The sequence below is a fragment of the Ciona intestinalis genome, unplaced genomic scaffold (assembly GCF_000224145.3).
Source record: "Ciona intestinalis unplaced genomic scaffold, KH HT001102.1, whole genome shotgun sequence".
NCBI lineage: Eukaryota > Metazoa > Chordata > Ascidiacea > Phlebobranchia > Cionidae > Ciona > Ciona intestinalis.
Window position 1 is genome coordinate 4,688 of NW_004191423.1, and position 21,487 is coordinate 26,174.

Consider the following 21,487-nt stretch of genomic DNA (forward strand, 5'->3'; position numbering starts at 1 on the left):
AACAGCGTATTTTCTCCCCCTCGTCGACGTTTCGTTCACTTAAACGGATAAGAGTACACACACCGTCTGCCGACAAGGTATACACATTGATTCGCAGTTTAAAATAGTGTTCAAAACGATGCAAATCTTCAAGATCGACTCCTGGAAATGTAGTTGGTTCGACACCGTACTGATGGGCAAGTTCCTTTGTTAACACTTCTAAATTACGAAAGTTACCGGTCCGGTGGGCTGCGATACACCTGAATATGCACAGGTTATCGTTATATAGATTGTTATATCTGTCACGATTCAACCCGAAGATGGAACGGTTGTGGGTAATATACGTTGGGAGTTCTGTTGTACCCCCAATCATGAAATTTGGCAACATTGTGATATAGAAAGTGACTTGTAGGATTTTAGATAACCGCCATGTTGTTGTAGGTCGATCTATCTGGATGGACCTTTGCATCATCACGTCCTTAGCGAAAATAATGTCCAAAAAATTCTCCAACGACTCGACAGAGCTGATTGTCATAGCTCGTGGGATAATATGAGAATTGCCGGGTGAAGGGTGAAAATATCTCATTTCACCTGTCAGAATATTTTCCAAAGCGTATCCGTGAGCGACGTTAATTTTAAATGCGGTACCACGTCTAACATAGACTATCAGACGAGCGCGTAAAGTCTCACGGTTCATTGGGAGTTGTAGGAAACTCACGTTCACTTCGATCATTCGACCTCTATTAGCCCCAGGTCGTAATATGACACGTCTGTATCGCTCTAGCGCACCTGCTAAAAAATCGTCTTCTCCGTCCCGCTCGATCCTAAACAGTTCGCCAGCACTACCGTCGACACCGCCACCGCCGCCACCCACTTGTCCTCCAGCAACATCAACAGCTTGAGGTTCAGGTCCCACTTGTCCTCCAGCAACATCAACAGCTTGAGGTTCAGGTCCCGCTTGTCCTCCAGCAACATCAACAGCTTGAGGTTCAGGTATATTCGCTTGCTCGTTAGCTGATTTGTCACCAGGTGTTATATTCGAATTGTCGTCACTTGAGTCCATTTCATCTGTTTCTCTCAAATGTGTATCAAACTCCTTATCCGACCCACCGTGTTCTACGTAATCGCAAAATCGTTGAAGGCCTGGGCTTTGAGAACCACGCTCAAACTCGTTGTAGTTAACGGCTTCATTCAGAAAATTGAATTCCTCTGGTATACTAGAGAGCGATGACGTAATAGAGGAAACAGCTGTGGCGTCGCTGTTTACACCAGTAACGGCTTGCGTTGGTTCGATGTAAGGTTGTTGCTTCGGTTCACGCACCGCTCGCTCGTCCAAACATAATATGTCAGGTGAATTGTTAACTAGATGTTGTTGCGTTGGCTCGTTGCACACCTGTATAGATGGGGTGGGTATCGGTTCGATATTGACCATTTCTTCATCGAAGGGTTCGCGTATTGGTTCAACATTGACCATTTCCTCATCCACCGGTGCTGGTGCAGACACCTGCTGCGTCACCTCCATAGCATCATCATCAGCGAAAAATTTGTTAAACCAAAATGGATTTTCAAGGAATTTAAGATCTTGTGGTAGTTGATCAACTTTTTTCGTTACTTTCAGTGGTTCATCGTTACCGGTAGGTTTGTTACGCGGTAGTTCGTTAGTTATAGGGTCTACCTGAATCATCATCGGTTCATCAACCACCTCATTCACCTCCATCGGTTGCTGGTTTAAGGGTGCCGGGTGTAGATTTCTTCCAGGCGGGTTAGGTAGCGGGGAAACGGGGCGATACAACACTCCACCAACGCAAATCAACTTTTGTAACTACAAGTAAAAAAAAAAAAAATGTAGTTGTTTAAAGAAGTAGCTAACAGTTGTATAGATAAAAAGAAATAAATAAATGAAACTAATAAACTAGTTTACGGTATACATAAGTACCTTGCGCTTTTTTTTAGTGCGCTTTCGGCGTGAATTAAAAGGGCAACCTCTCCTTCTACCAGTCATAAGATCACCGTCAAATTCACTGGAAGAATCCTGCCTCACACGCTTTGTAGGATTCTGTTTGAATACAGGATTTGGCCCCACTGTCGTTTTATATTAATTAACCTCACCTGCTGCCTGTCGCGATCAAGCGGCTCCTCCCTGGAGCGTTTACGACTTTGAAGACCGCTCGGGCCAGCAACATCAGCAATACCACTCGAGCCAGCAACATCAGCAAGTATGGACCGATTCTAATATCAAACGAAGATTAACGTAGGAAAACTAAAAAACAAAAAACGAAAGCCGCTTACAAACCTCTTTATTTACGACTTGATAAGGACGAGGGTGAGTTTTTTTTCGTTTCTGTGCGAATAAAAAAATAGGGTACTTATTGTTTATAACTTGGTTTAATTATTGTTTATAACTGCTTATATTTAATATATAAGAAACTTACATACCTTTAGTTTCGGTAGAAATACGTCGTCACCGCTAAAGTCGACAGATGACTCGTTATGTGAACCCTGCTTTCTAGGAATTTTGCTACGAGTCGACTGATGACGCAAAATAGAAAAAAAAAAATTATAGACCGAACGAATGCCAGTATTTAAGAAAACAGTTTAAAAAATTATCTCACAAACCTGCTTATTTTCGATGTGAGACCTCTTGCTACGAGGGATAATCTTCGCAGGAGTTTTTACTGCGTCATCGGACTTACGCACCTCTCCTTTACTTTCATTGTTAAATATATGTCTCAGAGTCGTTCGCGACTGTGCATAAACAGTTTTAATTGACCGTAAAACAGAAGAAAACAAAACGAATAAACTTACCTTTTCTTCATGTTCTTTTAAATCGTGTCTAAACAAGGCAAGAGCGTTGGTGAAAAGTGCCGCACACTCGACGCATCGAAACATAGCTCTATATGCAACAGAATATACGACAAACTAATAGCCCATACACTCGTGTACATATATTATAAATCTTTTGTGTCCATAAAGCGCGCGAAAACTTGTGCAGGCATCCAGGAAGTTTGTAAATTGGAATCACCGGTACAGTCGCACTGCAGAATGAACAATACTCAAATACAAAATATTATTGCAAAGTTTTCTGTGTGCAAAACTGCGTTTAGGGGCGTTTACCCGTCGGACCTCGCCATTGGTTTAAAAGTTACGTACCCGAGTGTCTTTATCTTTAACACCGATCCCAGTTACAAGGAAGGAGAACATTGGATCGCTATTCATTTCGATATAAACGGCAAATGTCAGTTTTTTGATTCCTACGGATTACACCCTTACCTCCCGGAATTCGTTATATTTATGGAGATAAACAGTACATCTTGGTCTTACAACGAGAAAACGCTACAAAATATTTTTTCCGACGTGTGTGGTTATTACTGCATCTTGTTTGTGATTTATAAATGTATGGGGCGAAAACTTGCAGATTTTCAAGCTATATTTACAGAAAATACAAAGTTGAATGATTTAACGGTTAGATACATACTTAGCGATTACGTCACTTAGTGTAAAGAACGCAGCGACAGGAAACGCCTTGTGTGATAAAAGCTTACTGAAAATGATACCCTATTCACACTGCCTTATCAATATGAATACGACACAGAGTTCAAACAATAGCACGCAGCTAGAAAAAGAAGTTGAAGTTGCTGAAGACCTTTTGCAAGACGCACAGGTTATCTTAGAAGAATGGGAAGAGGCTGGTACCCCTACCGCTCCGTACAGTTCATGTTATGGTGAAATGTTAGGCGTACATGAAAGGTGGGAACAATCTGAAAAAGCAAAGATGCGATCAAGACGTCGAAAGTCACGTAATGCGTTCCGAAGTATACGAACTGGTACCTCTGAAATTTCAACGGGGGACAGAAAACGTCGAGTCGTTTTGGCCGCCAAAGATCCAAGAGGTCCTTTCACAGCTGTACAATTGAAAGGGGTGGTAGAGTTCCTCTATCGAGCCAGCACCGTTTTGTTATTCTATCCGACATCACCTGAAATTGAACACGTTCAATTAATTTATTGGGCTTCAACACCGTTCGAGGAAGAATGTGAGATTCGTCGTTACATTGAACAAGTCAAGAGAGATATCATGGTGGATCATATTAAATTGAAGGTATATACAGACCTCATGTACTGTGAAAAACGACACCTGGAGCGTTTGCACCGCGAGAAGTATTATATGGAGATTGTCAACGAAAATGTTATATGTAACGAACCTCCTAACATCGTTGCACAGTATCGCCATCTGATTAGCTACTGGAACAGTCTTACTGCTTAATCAATACCTAATTACAGAAGAAGAATAATAAAAGGAGAGCGTCGCTGTACGGAAAAGAAAATGTGTTAACTATTGTGTAATTGTATGGTAATGTGTTATTTGTTTCGTAAGGAATAAAATGCTGCTACAAAATTGTCGTTGGTTTAGACAGACGCGCGTAGTCAATTACTTCCTATACATTATAGCGCGGTGGATTCGATAAATTCGGAATGGCGGCCAATATGCGGAATAGGCACTGATTGTGAAAATGCGTTAATTGTTTCGCAAGGAATAAAATAATACATTTAATTGTCAATAGGCAGACAGACACAGTCAATTACTTCCTATAGATTTATTTTCCCAAGAGAATAAAAACAATACTATAACAAAACAATAAGTACCGCCGGAAATATTACTTCCTGTGCAGGTGTCTGTACTTCCGACTTCCGTACGTCAAATGCACATATAATACTACTCTTGTGCTTTAGCGACACCTGCCGACGAACATTTCATCGTCGCGTATGCATCCTCAACCGCAGTGGTACCGTGGTTTTCTGCGCCTAGACCAGACGATATGTTTCGAGGCTCGATGCTGCCACCTTGTGGGCTCATGTGTCCTTGTGCAAGACATTAAATTGCAATTGCTTCAACCCAGTTAAACATATTCAATAAAATAACCCACAAAGTATGGCCGATTTGTGTGTTAGAGAAATATCATGGTAGCAGCATAGTCGCTATATAAACATTGATTATATATGGACTCAGTAGCAGCACATACTCAGTACGATACGAAACGTTCAAACCTTTACATAAGCTTTCCCAGTTTATACTGCTCTTCGTGGGATTGACACACCATACCAAATTAGACAAAGTCATTGTTGTGATCTGAAATTTTGCTCTGTGACAGCGTTTGCATTCATTTCAATCAGTAACAATAATATGGTCCCCAAATACGTAAGTATTGATGTATTTTATTTTGTCTTGAACCGGTTACGCGTCAGTAGTTACAGCATGATTGTTGTTTAGATTCGGAATTCGTAAAGTTAAGCAAAGTTTTCTTACAATAATATCAAAATGGCAGCTGTTAAGCCAGAGGTGTTCAAATACATCAGAGAACTGAATATTAAAGAACTTTTAAAGATACCAGACACTGATTTGCGGCCGCTATTGCCATGTTTAGTTCGAATGTCTCTTTGTACGTCCCGTGATTCAAGTGAGGAATGGAAAGAAAACAGAAAATATTTATTGCAATTATTATCCGACATCGAGGCGGTGAATGACATCGTTTCGCTGCTTTCAGTCGATTTTCACGAACTAGAAGTGGACGGAAGAAAAGAGCAACAAATGCGACTGAAAAGTATGAACGAAAGTTCATCTTTTCAGCAAGGAATTTTACTCGAGTACGAGCGAAGTGAACCTGCACGCAAATTCCGAATTATAATTTCAGAATTACTGCCAGTTATTATTAAAGTTGATGCTCATGAAACTTGCGTACCTTGCGATTCAGAGTTATTCTCCAGCCCTGCGTACCTTGAAGATATATCTGATGCTATTTGTATACTCTGTGCTGAACTGCCATCCTTTTTAAACATATGTACAGTTTGTATTGCTCTGCTACATTTCCCAAATGGAAATTGGTTATTGACAAAGCTTGTGGCTAACAATTCTGAATCATTTCTAAGCGTTTCTCAATCTCTCATGCAAATTAATCAACCCAAACCTTCCACACATGAAATAACTTCAACAGCTTCAGATGAGAACTTGAGATATGAAGCTTTGTTGTTATTGAGTTCAATCAACCCAATCCATGCAATGACAATACGTGGCTTGTGCATCCAACATTGTTGTCTTCCACAATTAGCTGTAGCTCTTACACTTAACCACGATCACAACACAGCTGATGGGTCTATCAGTAATCTGACTGCATTTGTCAGTGGTCTTTTGTTAGGAAATGATTCGAAAATTCGCTCCTGGTTCGCGACATACATTCGCCATGCAAAAGATAGCAGTGATGACCAACTACGAAATGAACTTATTAAAGAACTTAAAAGTGTAGTGGAAACTGCAGAAATTAAAACTGAAGGCAACACTGTAAAAGCTGAAAATGGAGGAATGGAAACAGAACAATCTCTGTATCCTGAATCAATGATCCTTTTATTGGAGGAACATTGCCTCAAAGCTGCTGCACTTATTAGGTTATATTGTTCATTAAAAGCTATAGCTGGAGTGAAATTTACAAGCGAAGAATCAGAGCTTGTTCTTCGTTTGATGACATGTTTTCCTCCTCTTACTCCAAGTGGGATTAGATTTGTCTCCCTGGCTCTTGGGATGTTGCTGGCATGCCCGGCTCTTCTTACAGGGGAAGAGCAAGAAAGAAGAGTTGTTGGTTGGATCAAATGGTTGGCGAGCAGGTCCTCTGAGATGGAGAGGATTGGACCGGAAGGATCATCTTTTGCGGAGCAGCTCCTCCTTACAGCAATCCACCTCCACGGTGACCGGAGGACAGCAGCAGTCCGACTTGCATGCTCAACTCTCGGGATGAGGATAAAAGTGACATCTCAGTCTTTGACTCGTTTGAGGCAAATCTTCACAGAGGAGGTTTTTCCAACGCAGGTGATTGCAGCTCACGCCACAAAAGTCCCGGTAACAAAACAACTCAATGCAAACATGACGGGCTACCTTCCTGTGCATTGCGTTTACCAATTACTTAAAACACGTGCATTCTCTCAATGCAGAGTTCCAGTTCAAGATTGGATTTATCGTCAAATATGTTCAACAAGTTCCCCCTTACACCCACAGCTTCAACCACTTGTTTTACAATTTGTCTCAACCGTAGTTACCCCGGCATCCAAGGTGCATCGTTCGAGACAGGACGGGGCTTTGAACCAACCATTCAAGTACTCGGATATCCTTGCAGTTTATGGAATAATGGACACAAAAGACAGCGAAGGGATTCATATTAATGAATCAAAACACTCTCTAACATCCATGCTTCTCATGTTGTATTATGTTTTGTTATATGAAGACAGCATCCTTTCAAACATGAAGACACTTGCTTCATTACCTAATCGACCACAAAGATACCCTGCCACTTTAATCAATCAAATCCCAGTAAAATTATTGCTGTTCAAAGCACAAAGACAACCTAAATCCTGCCAAGGTTTATACCCAGCTCTACTTGGTCTTCTAGCCACCCATCTCCCACACTTATGCTTAGTCGGCGATTGGATTGATGATTTGGATTCAATTTTTGCCAACGGTCCAAAACATGGAAACCTGAAGAAAGTTAAAGTCCAGCCGACACATAAACAATTGCTTGATGGTTTGTCCCGTTCAGCCATCAACCCAGCCCCTGCACTGATGCACCTTCAGTATTTATCAAACTCATCAATATCAGCTGATGAAATTGTTGGCTTTGTTGAACCTCTAACATCTGGCCTCCCGTTTTTACTTGACACAAAAGTTTCGAGAAGAATCCACCAAGAAACGAAGAAACTTTGGCTGAAACTCAACTCTGTAATTCCAAGAAAGTTATGTGTGATGACAATTAACGCTCTTACTCACCCACAAACAGGGAAAGTAGAAACCTCAAAATCATTTCTTTCTTTTGATGATTTAGTGAATGACCCTCTACTGCCCCTAATGGTTGACAAACGTGTTTTCCACCACCCTGAACTTCTATCGATTATTTTGCGAATAATATCATCATGTTTGTCCGCTTCACGCTCACAAGCCTCAACATTGCTCCGTGCTCATCCGACCGCGGAAAACAAGTCATCCACGACCAGATCTACGAGCCCACTAGGTGTCAATCAATCTGCGAGCGAAGCGGAAAAAGAAGAACTCAGAAGCGCGTTAATCGCGACACAAAACAGCGCTGTTGTTCAAATGCTCATAGAAATCTGCATGGAGGGAAGTTCCCCTTCAGGGGATTCACCTAACATAAACCTCCTCACATGCAAGAGGGAAGTTCATTGTTTAGTTTGTTCGCAGTTGCACCAAATGTTTATAGATGACCCAGCTGTGGCAAAACTAGTTCATTTCCAGGTTGGTTTTATTTTAAGCACAAACATTTCCTTTAGAATGACTGACAATTGGGGTTGTTTTCACCTAAGTATAAAACAGCCATTTCCATCACTTAGTAGATTTTAGGTTCCGGTAGTTGCTATACAGTTTAAAGTTAAACAAAATTGCAACAAATTAATGTGTTAACCAGGTCAACATTTAAGTCACCTAGCGTCACTTTTTAAAAAACACTTAGTGGAACACCAACTTAGAGCATAAATTAACTAGGTCTGGATTTTGGTCAGAAAGCACTGAAATTTCAATTGTTTCAAATTTAGCGAATTGGCGTAAATTTATGATTGCAACGAATTCAATTGTTTTATCTGAATAACTTCTTTGACTCTCCAACCCTACCATCCCTGGGTTAACAATACATTACACACAGGGCTACAATAGAAAGATGGTTGGTGTATTAGTAGCAGGGGTTCCCTCCATGCATATATGCCTGGATTTTGTTCCTGAACTTCTCCAACAATCCAACCCTTCCCAACAGTTGTTTGGATTAGAACTCGCTTCACAACTGTGTTGTCATTACGCGCTTCCAAAGTCTTTGTCAATCGCGAGATTGTGTGTGAACGTTATATCAACTCTAACTACAGGTGTGTTTCAATTTTATTAACATGCTTCAGTTGTATTAATCATATATAATACAACATTACATGTATAATATCTTAGTGAGTAGTTACTAGTTAGGTGCATAGCATAGTCAAAAATATTCTTCAAATTAGCTGGTGTTGTTAAATGTTAACTGCCCAAATTAAATTCTTGTGTCTGGTAATACCACCTTAGCCTACTACACTAACCAAATGACAGAAAAACTGGTCTGATTCTGTCTTTCTTCTGGCAAATAAAACTGTTATGCAGCTGACTATTCCATTTCTAACTAGTTCAAAACCTGTTTCTCATAAGTTTAAATGCACCCTGCTCTAGTTTGGTGTCTCTTTTTTCACCTTGAAGCACCTGTAAAGATAGAAATAATTTTTAAACATTTTAACAAATTTAATAATAAATAAATGCAAAAAATGATTTAATACACAGTGATATAAAATTGGCAACATTATTATTTTATGATTATATTTTCCAGTGATTCCAGCTGCAGAAAGATGCGGATACTTCACAGCAGTGTTGCCGACTCTTCCCCGATTATCCAAATCCTTCCCCCCATTGTTGCCTGATTGTGTTGAGATTCTAGAACACCTTGGTAAAGTGACACGCGCTTACATCACAATGCATGAAAGTCACCTATCTGAAAACTTTGTTGTTTTGGACACGGATTGGTCGCTAAAACACGAAGATGATTTCATGAAAAACTTACCTGCTCAACACTGTCACCTAGTAGACAAACACGTTTATCTTTTTCAAAAAATTCGCGCAACTTTTTTTACGATGGCGAAAAACGCAAACGAATTCACAAGTTCTCTGGCTTGAAGTATATTTACAACATAGAGAATGTTCTGTACCAGATGATTAATGCAAAAAGTTTTGCAACAATAAAATACCAGAAAGAATCACCTAAGCCGTTGAAATAGGAACAAGTGCCACACCATGATTATTAGGAAACAAAGGCAGTTGTTGTTGGTAATAATACTTGTGTATTTACAACCAACATTGTTTAGCATTGATTAGACCACATAGCAGCTCACCGAACAACAACAGAGAAATATCCTTATTCATGCTTTCGATTAGTTCAAAACAAAACTACTCATAGGCTGCTAGTTATAAATATGTTTAGTTTATATTTTAAAACAGAAATGAGCAAACTTCTAAAAAACAATGCTGGTAAAAAAAAAACAAAAGTAAAAAATTGATTGGATCCAATATATATAACCACTTTTGAGTTTAAATAATGGAGTCCTTTTCATAAGACCATATTGTGTTTGCCTGCAACCCTAAACTGCTAGAATAAATGTTAAATTGGTAGTAGGTTTGTGAGCCAGGAAAGTATGAAAACTATCATATACCAGACCATAGTTTGCCAATTCCTGCTTTAAAATACCAAACATAATAAAAGCTAGACCCAGCTCCACCTATTGTGTGATGTTTATAGCAGGGGTGGGAAATTGTCAATTGGTGTTTAATTTTTCAGAAGCCATTTACAACACAGGTGTATACAACATGGCTGGATTTAAACTAGAGCTTCCAGGAACTATAAGTTGATTAAGATACCAAAGTAATTGATTTTGTTGCAATCTTGATTAAAAGTGAATTGCAATTTCAACTACTGTAACATTATCCCATAAAGTAACTATGTTTTGGTGGAAATCCAACCATGGTGTTTATAAATATTAATTTGGTTAATACTGAATGTGGTAATTTATATTTAACTTCTGCTACAGCTAGAATAATGCTTTATAAAATGCTGTAGTTAAGCTCACCCTTATTTTACGACAAACAAATACTGTTATAAAGTGCATATACTTTCACACCACACATACACAGGTGAGCTGCTATGTTGCATAAATGAACCTAATTCACAATCGTAACTTCAGTAACTTCTTCGCTTAATGCATTCAGCATCTTATCTGCTTTACTGAAACGTTTAGGGGTCACTTCAAAACCCTTGCTAGTTTGATTAGGGGGGCCTCTGGGTAACCGGGAAACCCCCACAGGAACCCCATCTTGAAACTTCCTACCAAGCATGGGGCTTGAACCCGGGGTACTTGACGGTGAATTCCCCTGCGACGCTACGAACTGTCGTCGACGTTGTAACCATGGACTTGAGCCACTAGCTGGCGTGCTTGAGCCGGAAACTGATTCTCCAGGACTTAACTGAAATAAAAGGAAACTAAGTAGCTTAAGACTTAGGCACGAGGATATAAATGACCAAACCAACCAAAAGTCATGTCTGCTTTTCCACACACTGCAATAGCTTTAGCAACTCGCCTGTGGGCATGGTAGTAGCAACCAAGGATAATTCAGTCAAGTTCCCACCACAAATAAAACACAAATCCACCCAAACTACATACCAGGTTATTATTGATAGCAAGGGGCGATGTTGTATGCGCTGGGTGTGTGACCTGTTTTCTATTTGACAATGGGCTACCTCTACCCTCAGGGGTGTTTTCTCTGCTTTGCTTTCGGGGAAACCACGGACTGCCTGAAAACAGTAAACCAAATATGGAAACAGCAAACAAAATGTAAATATAGCAAATAAAACAGCAAACACAGACACAATGCGCTAAATGCAGATAAAAAACTTATTTACTGCATTTCCAGTAGGCTCTAATATAATGAGTGTGTTTTACTATTCAAAGTCTGAGCAAGTTAAAAAAAAACAGTAAAATGTAGATAACATAGGATTAATTAAATTTATCATTTGAACTTTACAAAGACAAACAGACAAAACAAATTACATTTGTAAATAGTTACAACCTATTTTGCCTCTATCTAGTTTCCAACACTAAATACGCCGCTGCTATTGCTACCAGAGTTCCAGGTATACCATATAACAACTGATATTCTAGTGCAATAAAATTAAAACCACAATCCTGATAAAGTCTCCACATGGCAAAAAAAAAATAATAAAAACTACTGAACTTGATTGTGCCAGAAAATCAGGTCTCTAAAAAATCTAATCCTAAAGCTCACAAATAATTGAATATTTGTGATGAAAACTACAGTTACCCCCAATATATACCACGTCTCAACAGAAGTCCTGAAATACAGAAACCAATTTAAACATTACTTACTGGAGGGTGTTGAATGATTCGAAGCACTTTTTCGCGACATTTTTGGACTCTGCTTCGGACTTTTAGACTCTGCAACTGTATTGTATGTTAATATTCAAACAAATTTGAGAAAAATTATCTTTTGAAGATACATTAAGCAGTGGATAACCATTTTAATATGTTTAACGTTAATGTAATCTGGCCAAAATCTCAGGTGCTCAACAAGGACCTCACCGACATAAAATAAAAGAGAACATTAATATAACATTTTTGCCAGTATTTGTAAAATGCAGTTCCATAAACTAGATTGTGAAAGCTATAAATCAGTACATTGGGTAGTTCCTTAAAAAGAGTGAGAATTTAAGAAACACTGATATATATGAGAAGCAGTGATAAAAATGTAGATATAAGAATCACTTAGAAGTCCTTAGTTTCCCATCTATGCTTGTCAACCATTTTCATAAAACTACAACATAAATGCTATACAAATTAGTATTAGGGTACAGCTGCACGCATAGGCACCAAGTTACAGGGTGTTAGGGTTGAATGGCCACCCCACAGATCACCTAACAGGGTAGCCTGCCGCCCCATGAGTGAAGGTTAACTTGGTGCTATGATTGTGCTGTACCCCCGATTTCAAAGAACTACATGGATGATATACAAATTCGGGTAAAGCCGCATCCTATGCACCCCTGAATAGTTGCCTATATACTAACTCACTATTGTTTCTCTCTGGACTTGTGTTCCTACTTCCTTGTGGGCTAACAAGTGGTGAAGTGCTGTGTCTCATGTTACTTCTGCCATTCATAAACTTACGACGTACCATCGGGCTATTTTCCTTGGAACTGGCACAAATAATAACAGTATGTAAATTTTATTAGAGTTTTGTTTATGTAAGACCACAAATGCTTACTTTTTTGGTAAAAAATAAACCATTTGACTGTAAGCATGGTAGCATGGGAGTGGCAATTATGGACATATGTAAATCAAGGTAAATAGGCCATTTCTGGCCCAAATTTCAGGTGTGTTTGCGTGCCAAGTTAATCTTAGTCAACGGTGTTAAAGAATACTAAAGCAAATCACTTAAATCTTTTACCCATAGCCATGAGAATATAAATGACCAAATCACTGTCAAACTACCTAAGCAACTCACCTCAGATATGGAGATTCATCGGCGCTATCGTTGTCCCTTTTAGAATGTGGGAGTTGTTTGCGTGGGTTACGACCAGAACCCAATAAGCTATACATGTCTGGTTTATTATCATCACGGGCTTGTTTGGATAACGTCTTGTATGCGTTCTGTGGGAGGTTGGTTGTTAAAAGTAATAAGGAATTTAGTAATAAGCAGTTTATACACTCAATAATATTCTATGCATATGTATAACCCCATTACATTACCCCAACACCCGGGATATAACCAATTTTACCATTATAAATGTTATATTACTTTTATATTCATACAGTTCAACCAAATCAATACAAAAGGTTCTAATAAGAGTTTAAATTGCCTACAGCCCTACGTTACCTACATGGCATGAATATAACCTCATGCTAAATAAACAAACCAATATTTCTCATTAGGCAGTTGTTCTATGGTTACAAAACACACAGTAGGTCATATTGTTATAACGTATTCTATTATAAGTAAGACACACACTAAGCTGTATCATTGGAATTCTTATAAGGGACATAAATAGAAGTATAAAAAACAAATTGACCAAAATTGATCATAAAATACTGTGGTATTTATGTAACTGTGGTCAATTGAAAGTGTTTTTTTTTACAATTTCAACCGGGATTGTTGCGACCTATCACCCATACATGACAGATGTCACATATTATGTGCTATTTTTGGCCACATTACAAATGTTGCGACCTAAAACCAGCAGAGGAAAAATTCGCATTACTACTTTCAAGTTTTAAGTTAAGCTATGCAGAATGGCCTTTAAAAAATATTTTGGCAAAATGGTTGTCTAACTAGAATATTTTTTATTGGGGAAACGACTGCCCACTGCTCTCCCCCTAGATCCGCCACTCCCAAAATACACCATCTTACATGAGTAGCATCAGTCGATTCAAACTCCACCACCACGCAAGTTTGAACCCCAAGTTCCGGATGTTTGGTTGTGTGGTTACGAAGATCAACTGGAACTTCTTTACCAGGTCGTATGATCCTTACTGTGGTCAGTTCGCCAAATGAACGAAATTGTTCAGAAACCTGTGGAAGTATATCCTTAATTTTATGCAGGATGTATCAATGCCATTTTATATTATTGTAATGTTACAACCAACCAAAAGTTGTATGATTTCATGAGTAATAAAACAACTTAAAAGGGTTGTAATAGGGAATTATTAGGGTTTAAACAATCATTGCTGTCTTAATGCAACATTCAAAACAGTCAGAAACGTAAATTTTTATGACACTAATTGAATATCAGAAAATATAGAATACATTCTTACAACTTATAGAATTAGGGAACTATAAGTTTTAGTTTTATTGAATAACACAAGCAAACGTGTCTGATGACATTTATAGGATTGCAAAATCAGCTTTCATTCCTCGTGGCAGTACCACATAACCTACACCCATACGCCCCGCTTTATATTTACCATGATTTTCTATCCAGGTAGACTGTTTGTTATGAAATGGTAGGGATTCACTCTTGAATTTATAAGCTAAATCCGCAGCAGATTCGAATGCACCTATCCTAATCTTTATTATTACAGAATGGGGAGTAGCAGTAAGGCACAAAATGATGTGAATTGCTTTTTGCTCCATTGGTTGTAATGTTTACATTGCAGACAATTCAGTATCCTGCTCGCCTGCCACCCCAAGTTTAATTACATCTATCCGAACTTACCCCATCAATGGTAGGTTCTTCCATCCCATCAGGAAGTTTATAAAGTAAAGTCTTAATGGAGGATGTAGGAAGATCAATGTCAGGGAGAGGCTCCTTTCTCCTCACCTTTGTTCCCTGTAAAACCTACAATAGTTAACCACCAAGAAGAGTTAGCAAACATCAGTTGAATTGAAGTAATACGCCAACTAGAATTTATCTTTCAACGGCTCATCTGGTATAAAAAAAAGGACTGTGTATTTCCAAAAACGTAAAATAATTGTATTTTCCTACGGTTCATCTGCCATATGGCAAGACTTCAAGGGAGCGGCTAAAAGATTAATTACATTACGCCTGGTAGCAGAAGTAACAGAATATGCCAATAATAGACTACGTTCAATAACCAATATTTTCTTGATGTGCCACACCTAGGATCACACAATGAAATACACTTTTACATGAGTACTGAGCCAAATCCACATAAAATCAAAGGTTCCCTTTGTCATAGGGATTTACCTTCATAGAATCCCTATTATTAAGTGTCTATAAACCACCTCATTAAGATATAGATGGTAGCACCCTGGGCGTTGAGGTAAAGGGGTTGGGGTAACTCTGACCTATATACCAAGGTCCCCTGAAATGCCCTGCTATAGTACCTTACCCATAGAAAAATGTTTTTAAATGTTGACATATACAATAATAGAGAGTTAATTATGAACATATAAAGTAACAAACAAACCGATTTGTTGAGTTCTAGAACTTTTGATTGGGACAAACAATATGCGGTTATCCTCCAGTCAGACTTTGAAAGATTCTTCAGTTTTTTAAAACTTGTTAAAAGTTTAACGGAAACATAGCCGAGTTTGTTTCGCTTCACGTGCTTCAGTAAAAACTTGTCCTGGGATAAAATAAACCAAAGTAAATGCATTGAATAGTTGGTACTTCGTGGTGGATAAGATAATTTAAAGGTTAAACCAAAGTAAATGTTCTAAACAGTTGGTTAGTTTATACATCTCATATTTTAATGTTCAAACCAAATTAAATGCATTGAATTGCTGGGTAGTTTTTACACGGGGTATTTCAATGGTTAAACCAAAGTAAATGCATTGAACAGTTGGATAGATTATACAAGAATAGAAAGATGTAGTTTTAAGGTTAAACTAAAGTAGATTATAAATAGTTAAGCCTTTCTTTTAACTGGAATAGAAATGTTGTATTAATTGTCTTAAAATGAGATCCGTTTATTGCGTGTAGCGGTCGCATATCTTGTTCGAAACAGTTAATACTTTTAATCCAAATTAAATTATAGAGTAGTTGGTGAGGTTACGCCAAAGTACATGCGCAGAGTAGTAAGTAAGACAGCACCAATGTACGTATATTGATTAGTTACTTCACTTGAACCTCTACCGGGCTAATTAATTAATAAATCCTTATTAATATTTAATAACTTGGTGACCTATATAATAATCCATATCCTGGAACTACTAATTCACAATACATATAATTTGTTTAATAACCCCATTAATTGGGATTTTAAGTGGATAATCACCAAAACAAACCAGCACAACCAGTGGCGCACCAAGAAAAAAAAATAAGAGCGGAGGGGTTTAATCAAAAAATTTTCAATTTTTTTTTTTTTTTAATTTCTATTGGGGGGTTTATAAGGGGGGGTCGTGACCCCCTAACCCCCACCCTGGCTGCGCCACTGAGCACAACTTTTTTAAGTGTAAGAAAGCTTATAATAACAATAGTTTTGACATGCATTACCTTTGTAAGATTAGCATCAGAGAAATAATGCTCAAGCAAAGTTCGAATCTTTTCCTCTAAATCTTTGGGTGGAACACGCCATGTTGCGTCTTCTTTTAAGGTTTCAAAGAAATCTTTTGCCTTGGAAAGAAAGTTAGAATAAAGGACTCAGGACTGGAATACAAATGTGTGATTACTGTAGGGTTAACTGCTACGAAATACTCTACGACAAAAAACAAGCTTTGTTTCTGGTTTACTTGTAAGTGAATCCTTGACAAATTAAGGTGTTGACAACGACATGTGCCAGTACCCTATCGTCACATAAGTTAAATTAGTAAGGTCGCATTGACATGCAACAGACTTTCAGTGGCAAATTCACAGCACTTTCAAGAGTATGTGGCAAATAAAACGACATTAAAAACCCTATTGAATAATTTACACAAGTAATATACAAAGCACCTTAGCATTAGCATGTTACACATTAACTTGTGGTATCAAATTCAAGGTATTTAAGAAAAAATGCTGCTTAACAAGGTTCGTGATACCAGTATCTAAGTATCATGTGTTGTGTCTTACATAATTACAATAACGTGTTATGACATCATATCCTTAATTGTTTCACAAATACTGTCTGTTGTTTGTCACAACAATTAACCACTACAATGATATTTGTTTCAAATTCTGGAAATGAATAATAAAAACTAATAGGATTATGACATCATAATATTGATTATTACATCATCATCTTCTCCCCCGCTGCTCAATGGAGTATCACTCGCATATTCGGACTGGAGTTTCGTAACCTGGTAACAAAAACATGTATTTATTCAATGACCTCTGACCTGGTACAATGAAAACTAACGGTCAAAAATCAAGTTACGTAAACTGTATAATAAAGATATATATTTCGCCTAAATGGCATCGTCAGTCTCTTATTTAAATAAAATGGCTATAGAAAAATAAGAAAAAGGCCTATAGAAAAATAAGAAAACGTTAATTAAATATATATTTTATGAAAGAAACTGCAAAGATTACCAATTTCCATATACCAGATTAGAATATTTAACACGTATTTAGATACCACCAATTATGACGTCATAATAGTGATTATATTATCATAATTACCGGGGTTACTTTAACAAGAGGAACTTCAGCTTCGGGTAAATTCTCCTTGCTTTCCTCCATGTTAAACTATAACCTAACCCTTTGTATAAAAGTATGATTAAAACCTGAGCAAAACATAAGCGCTAAAAATTCGAGCAAAACACAACCGCTTAAAAGAGTGAATGCAAAGATAACAGAAAATAAGAAACTCAACACTTTTTTGACATTTTTCAATGAAATGAAATGAAAGAAAATTTATTTCATCTTTTCGGTCACGATAACGAAGAACAAGATGGGGGAAGTCGGCCTTAAAGATAATTTATCCAAAGATTGGAGCATAATGAAAAAACAAAATCCCCGAAAAGAAATTCCACCAAAGTTAACAATAAACAGTTTCGAGTGCACACTTATGTAAGATTTATGTAAGATTCAAGACGATTCACGTAAGATTCATGCTTAAACATATTTGGTAAACTAACCTAACCCTTTGTATAAAGAAATAAATACAACCTGAGTAAAACATAAAAGCAAAAACACGAAAACACAACACTCGATTACAGAAAGAGATGACGGTAAAATTAAAATGTATACAGGTAAATCTAGATAGTTAGATCAGAATTCACCTATATATGCCAGAAATTAGAATTCACATAATGTAACATTGTTTACATGCTTGTAGTTAAACCTTGTTATATCAAAATTTACTTTTCTCATTACAATTTCATATGCATACAGTTAAACCTAGTTAAGTCAGAATTCACATAAGCCGCTACTAATGGTTAAAAACCCTCCAGGCAATGTTCAATTATAAGCTGCACTATATTAAGTTGACAGACACAAAACAATAAAACAACAAACTTTGGCAACAGTGCGCAATAATAACATTGTGGCGACATAATATTGATGTATTATAATTATACTATATTGTGCTTGATTATAAATAAAATTAATCACAGTTTTAAGTTAAAAACAAGGTATATTGCATATTATATTAAATTGCAGACATATCAAAAATACTTAGGTAGCAGAAGCAATAGTACCTGTACTTTAGCATAGTTTGCACAAATTGATTGTTTTACGGAAATAATTTCAAATTCAGATAGACTGTTCTGTTTGCCCCTTAAATGTCCACCACTGACTGCTGTTTTATCTTACTCAATTGCACGAAACACATCAGTACAAAGTGCGTCAATCTTTACAGCAGCAAATTTATCAGCTCTCGTTTCCCCAACGTTTACAATGGCAATAGGAACCCCAAGCTCATGGGCTTGTGTAATAAACCTATAACCTGACCATACGTGTAATGATGAACCAACCACTAACACACCGTCGCATTTATCCACGATACTGCGCACAAAAGTGACTTTGGATCGCGGTACATTATCTCCGAAAAATGTTACGTTTGGTTTTAAATCCCCACCACACTTTCTACATGCAGGAACATTGAAGTCTATCACATCTTCCTCACGTATAAACACATCAGCATCAGGACCATAACCAAGCACCTCTGCTGACCAGTGTTTATTCAATGCATCCATATCCTTTTGCATTACATTTCTATCCAACAGCCCATTACACCTCATACAGACAACTCTCCTCATTTGCCCATGAAGCTCAGTAAGTTGTTCAGCGCCTGCTTTCACCATTAAACCATCCACATTCTGCGTAGTATGCCACTCCACTCTCCCATCCTTCTCCATAGCTGCTAACTTTACATGCGCAGCATTAGGTTTCCATGCGTCATATTTCGCCCACCCAAGGTACGACCTTGCCCAATAAATTTTCCGTTTATCTGCACTTTTAACAAAGTCTTGATGCTGCATTGGTTTATGGTTAGTCCGTGCGTAAAGTCCCACATCCTTTGATCGATAATCAGGAATTCCTGACTCTGTTGACAGCCCTGCACCGGACAAAACAAAAAGTTTTCTTCGCTTTGAAATAAAATTCCTTAACCGCTCCAAATCTTCGTCACTTGGTGGCAGTGATGAGGGCCGATATTTCAACAAATGTTCCGACTGTTTATTGCTGTAAAACCTCAGAAAAACTTTCGCATGATTCCTACTTAATATGGAAACAGTTTTAACCACATCCATAATTGAAAACCTGGATATCTAAATAGAAAAAATTGATTGGTGAGGATTGACAATTATTTTGTATAAGTTATAACAAGAATGATTGCAAATTATGAAAATGAAACCTGGCATCTATGGAACTTAATCAGAAATGCATGTGGATGAACTTACAACTTAATCAGGTTTTTCAAAAAATATTAAAAGCACCATTTAATTAAGATCAGATACTTATTCTGTACAACCCCCTACACCACTATCATGACATCATAATAACTATCAAAATCTCTATTATGACATCACAAACCACCATTATCACATCAAGCCATTGGCAGCTGATGAGCAGCTGCGTAACGACCAGTGACAAAGTGATAAAGCTGACGCTCAATGTCTGTCAGCAAAGATGACGCTCCAATCCTGAAGAGATCCGCTCTCATCCATTCGTCTCCAAGCTCTTCCTTCATCAACGCAAGCCACGCGCACGAATCTTTAGCCGTTCTTATCCCACCAGCTGGTTTAAACCCAACTTTGAATCCAGTTTTATGAAAATATTCCCGAATTGCCCGCACCATGGTTAAACCTACAGGCATTGTTGCGTTCACTCCTTCTTTGCCTGTTGATGTTTTGATAAAATCTGACCCAGCCATCATGGCAACTAAACTTGCTTTATAAACATTTGTCAAAGTTCCAAGATCTCCTGTACCAAGAATTGTTTTCAGATGCACATTCTCCCCGCAAGCTGCTTTGCAAGCTTTTATTTCTTCATAAACTTTCCCCCAATCTCCACTCAAAGCGAGGTCCCTTGAAATCACAATATCAATCTCAGTCGCCCCAAGTCCTATAGCCATAGAAATCTCCTTTAATCTTGTTTCAAAGGGGACTTGACCAGCTGGGAAACCTGTGGCAACTGAAGCAATAGGAATGGCTGCACCTCCTGCCTGCTTCAAGCTTTGCACAGCGTCTTTAACCCTTGCTGAATACACACACACCGCTCCAACTGTAATCCCATAATCCCCCATACCCATTGCATCGAGCAGATCCTGCCTGATTGGATTACAAGCTTTGAAACACAACCTCTGCACATTAGTGACTGTGTCGTCACCCGACAAAGTTGTCAAGTCAATGCAAGTGACGGCACGCAACAGCCACGCTGCTTGCCATGATTTCTTTACAGTTCTTTTAGTCAGTAGTGTAGCAGCTCTTCTATTCACAGCAGGCAAGTCAACAACTGCCCCATTCACCCATCCCATGTCCAACTCCATCCCAGGATTATAAGCCATTATTTCTATTTATAATGTTCTCTTGCTAAAGGTTAACAATACCTGCCAGAGCAAAACATGGTCATTACATACAAGTTAAAATAAACCTTAGAATCTCCAGACTGACTGTGAGACATGTGCACAACTGCAATTACTTAATTTTGATAATTTCATTAATTTATAATTTATTCCATGAGTGGTAAACAACAACATACCAAATAAACAATATACTTGGCATTGTTTGCAAATATATATCATTTGCACACTAATTTGCTATTGCAAGCATGCAAACTCAATATATGTCTTGCTGTAACATATGTGCATTAACATACTGCAAGTATTATATGCAAACAATTATAATTATGGGGTCATTATTTTTCAATTATTATTATAACAAAACGCTAAACTACCCTGTCCTACTTGAATTCGTGGTTGTTACATTATTATAAAAGAAAGAGATACTACAATTAAAATACTACATATGTAACTTTATTAATTACTGACTTGTTTGGATTAGTGT

The 21,487-nt window shown here is 37.8% G+C and overlaps 4 protein-coding genes across 5 annotated transcripts; 1 reads left to right on the forward strand and 3 right to left on the reverse strand.

Moving 5' to 3' along the window:
* The first annotated feature begins 5,195 nt into the window (after positions 1 to 5,195).
* On the forward strand, positions 5,196 to 9,793 carry LOC100187315 (integrator complex subunit 2). The gene is made up of 3 exons (XM_002124916.4): positions 5,196 to 8,266; positions 8,670 to 8,883; positions 9,369 to 9,793. Exons 1-3 carry the CDS (start codon positions 5,294 to 5,296, stop codon positions 9,710 to 9,712), a joined length of 3,531 nt encoding a protein of 1,176 aa, XP_002124952.1. The 5' UTR covers positions 5,196 to 5,293; the 3' UTR covers positions 9,713 to 9,793.
* Positions 9,700 to 17,747, reverse strand: LOC100178604 (la-related protein 6). Of its 2 annotated transcripts, none has more exons than XM_009863275.2 (11): positions 17,661 to 17,747; positions 17,273 to 17,338; positions 16,557 to 16,676; positions 15,529 to 15,687; positions 14,814 to 14,927; positions 14,009 to 14,170; positions 13,106 to 13,251; positions 12,673 to 12,797; positions 11,974 to 12,042; positions 11,251 to 11,381; positions 9,700 to 11,053 (listed from the first exon to the last, which is right to left on the reverse strand). In XM_009863275.2, the coding sequence occupies exons 1-11, from the start codon at positions 17,718 to 17,720 to the stop codon at positions 10,751 to 10,753; spliced, it is 1,455 nt and encodes a 484-aa protein (XP_009861577.1). In that variant the 5' UTR covers positions 17,721 to 17,747; the 3' UTR covers positions 9,700 to 10,750. The 2 variants fall into 2 exon arrangements, with proteins under 2 accessions (XP_009861577.1, XP_002130806.2); XM_002130770.4 differs by having other exon boundaries at positions 11,974 to 12,048.
* Positions 17,748 to 18,148: 401 nt separating this feature from the next.
* On the reverse strand, positions 18,149 to 19,746 carry LOC778889 (NAD-dependent protein lipoamidase sirtuin-4, mitochondrial). Its single transcript, XM_004227478.3, has one exon. The coding sequence runs from the start codon at positions 19,730 to 19,732 to the stop codon at positions 18,791 to 18,793; it is 942 nt and encodes a 313-aa protein (XP_004227526.1). The 5' UTR covers positions 19,733 to 19,746; the 3' UTR covers positions 18,149 to 18,790.
* Positions 19,747 to 19,868: 122 nt separating this feature from the next.
* On the reverse strand, positions 19,869 to 21,035 carry LOC100176285 (deoxyribose-phosphate aldolase-like). Its single transcript, XM_002130930.5, has one exon. The coding sequence runs from the start codon at positions 20,986 to 20,988 to the stop codon at positions 20,029 to 20,031; it is 960 nt and encodes a 319-aa protein (XP_002130966.1). The 5' UTR covers positions 20,989 to 21,035; the 3' UTR covers positions 19,869 to 20,028.
* Between the last annotated feature and the right edge of the window lie 452 nt (positions 21,036 to 21,487).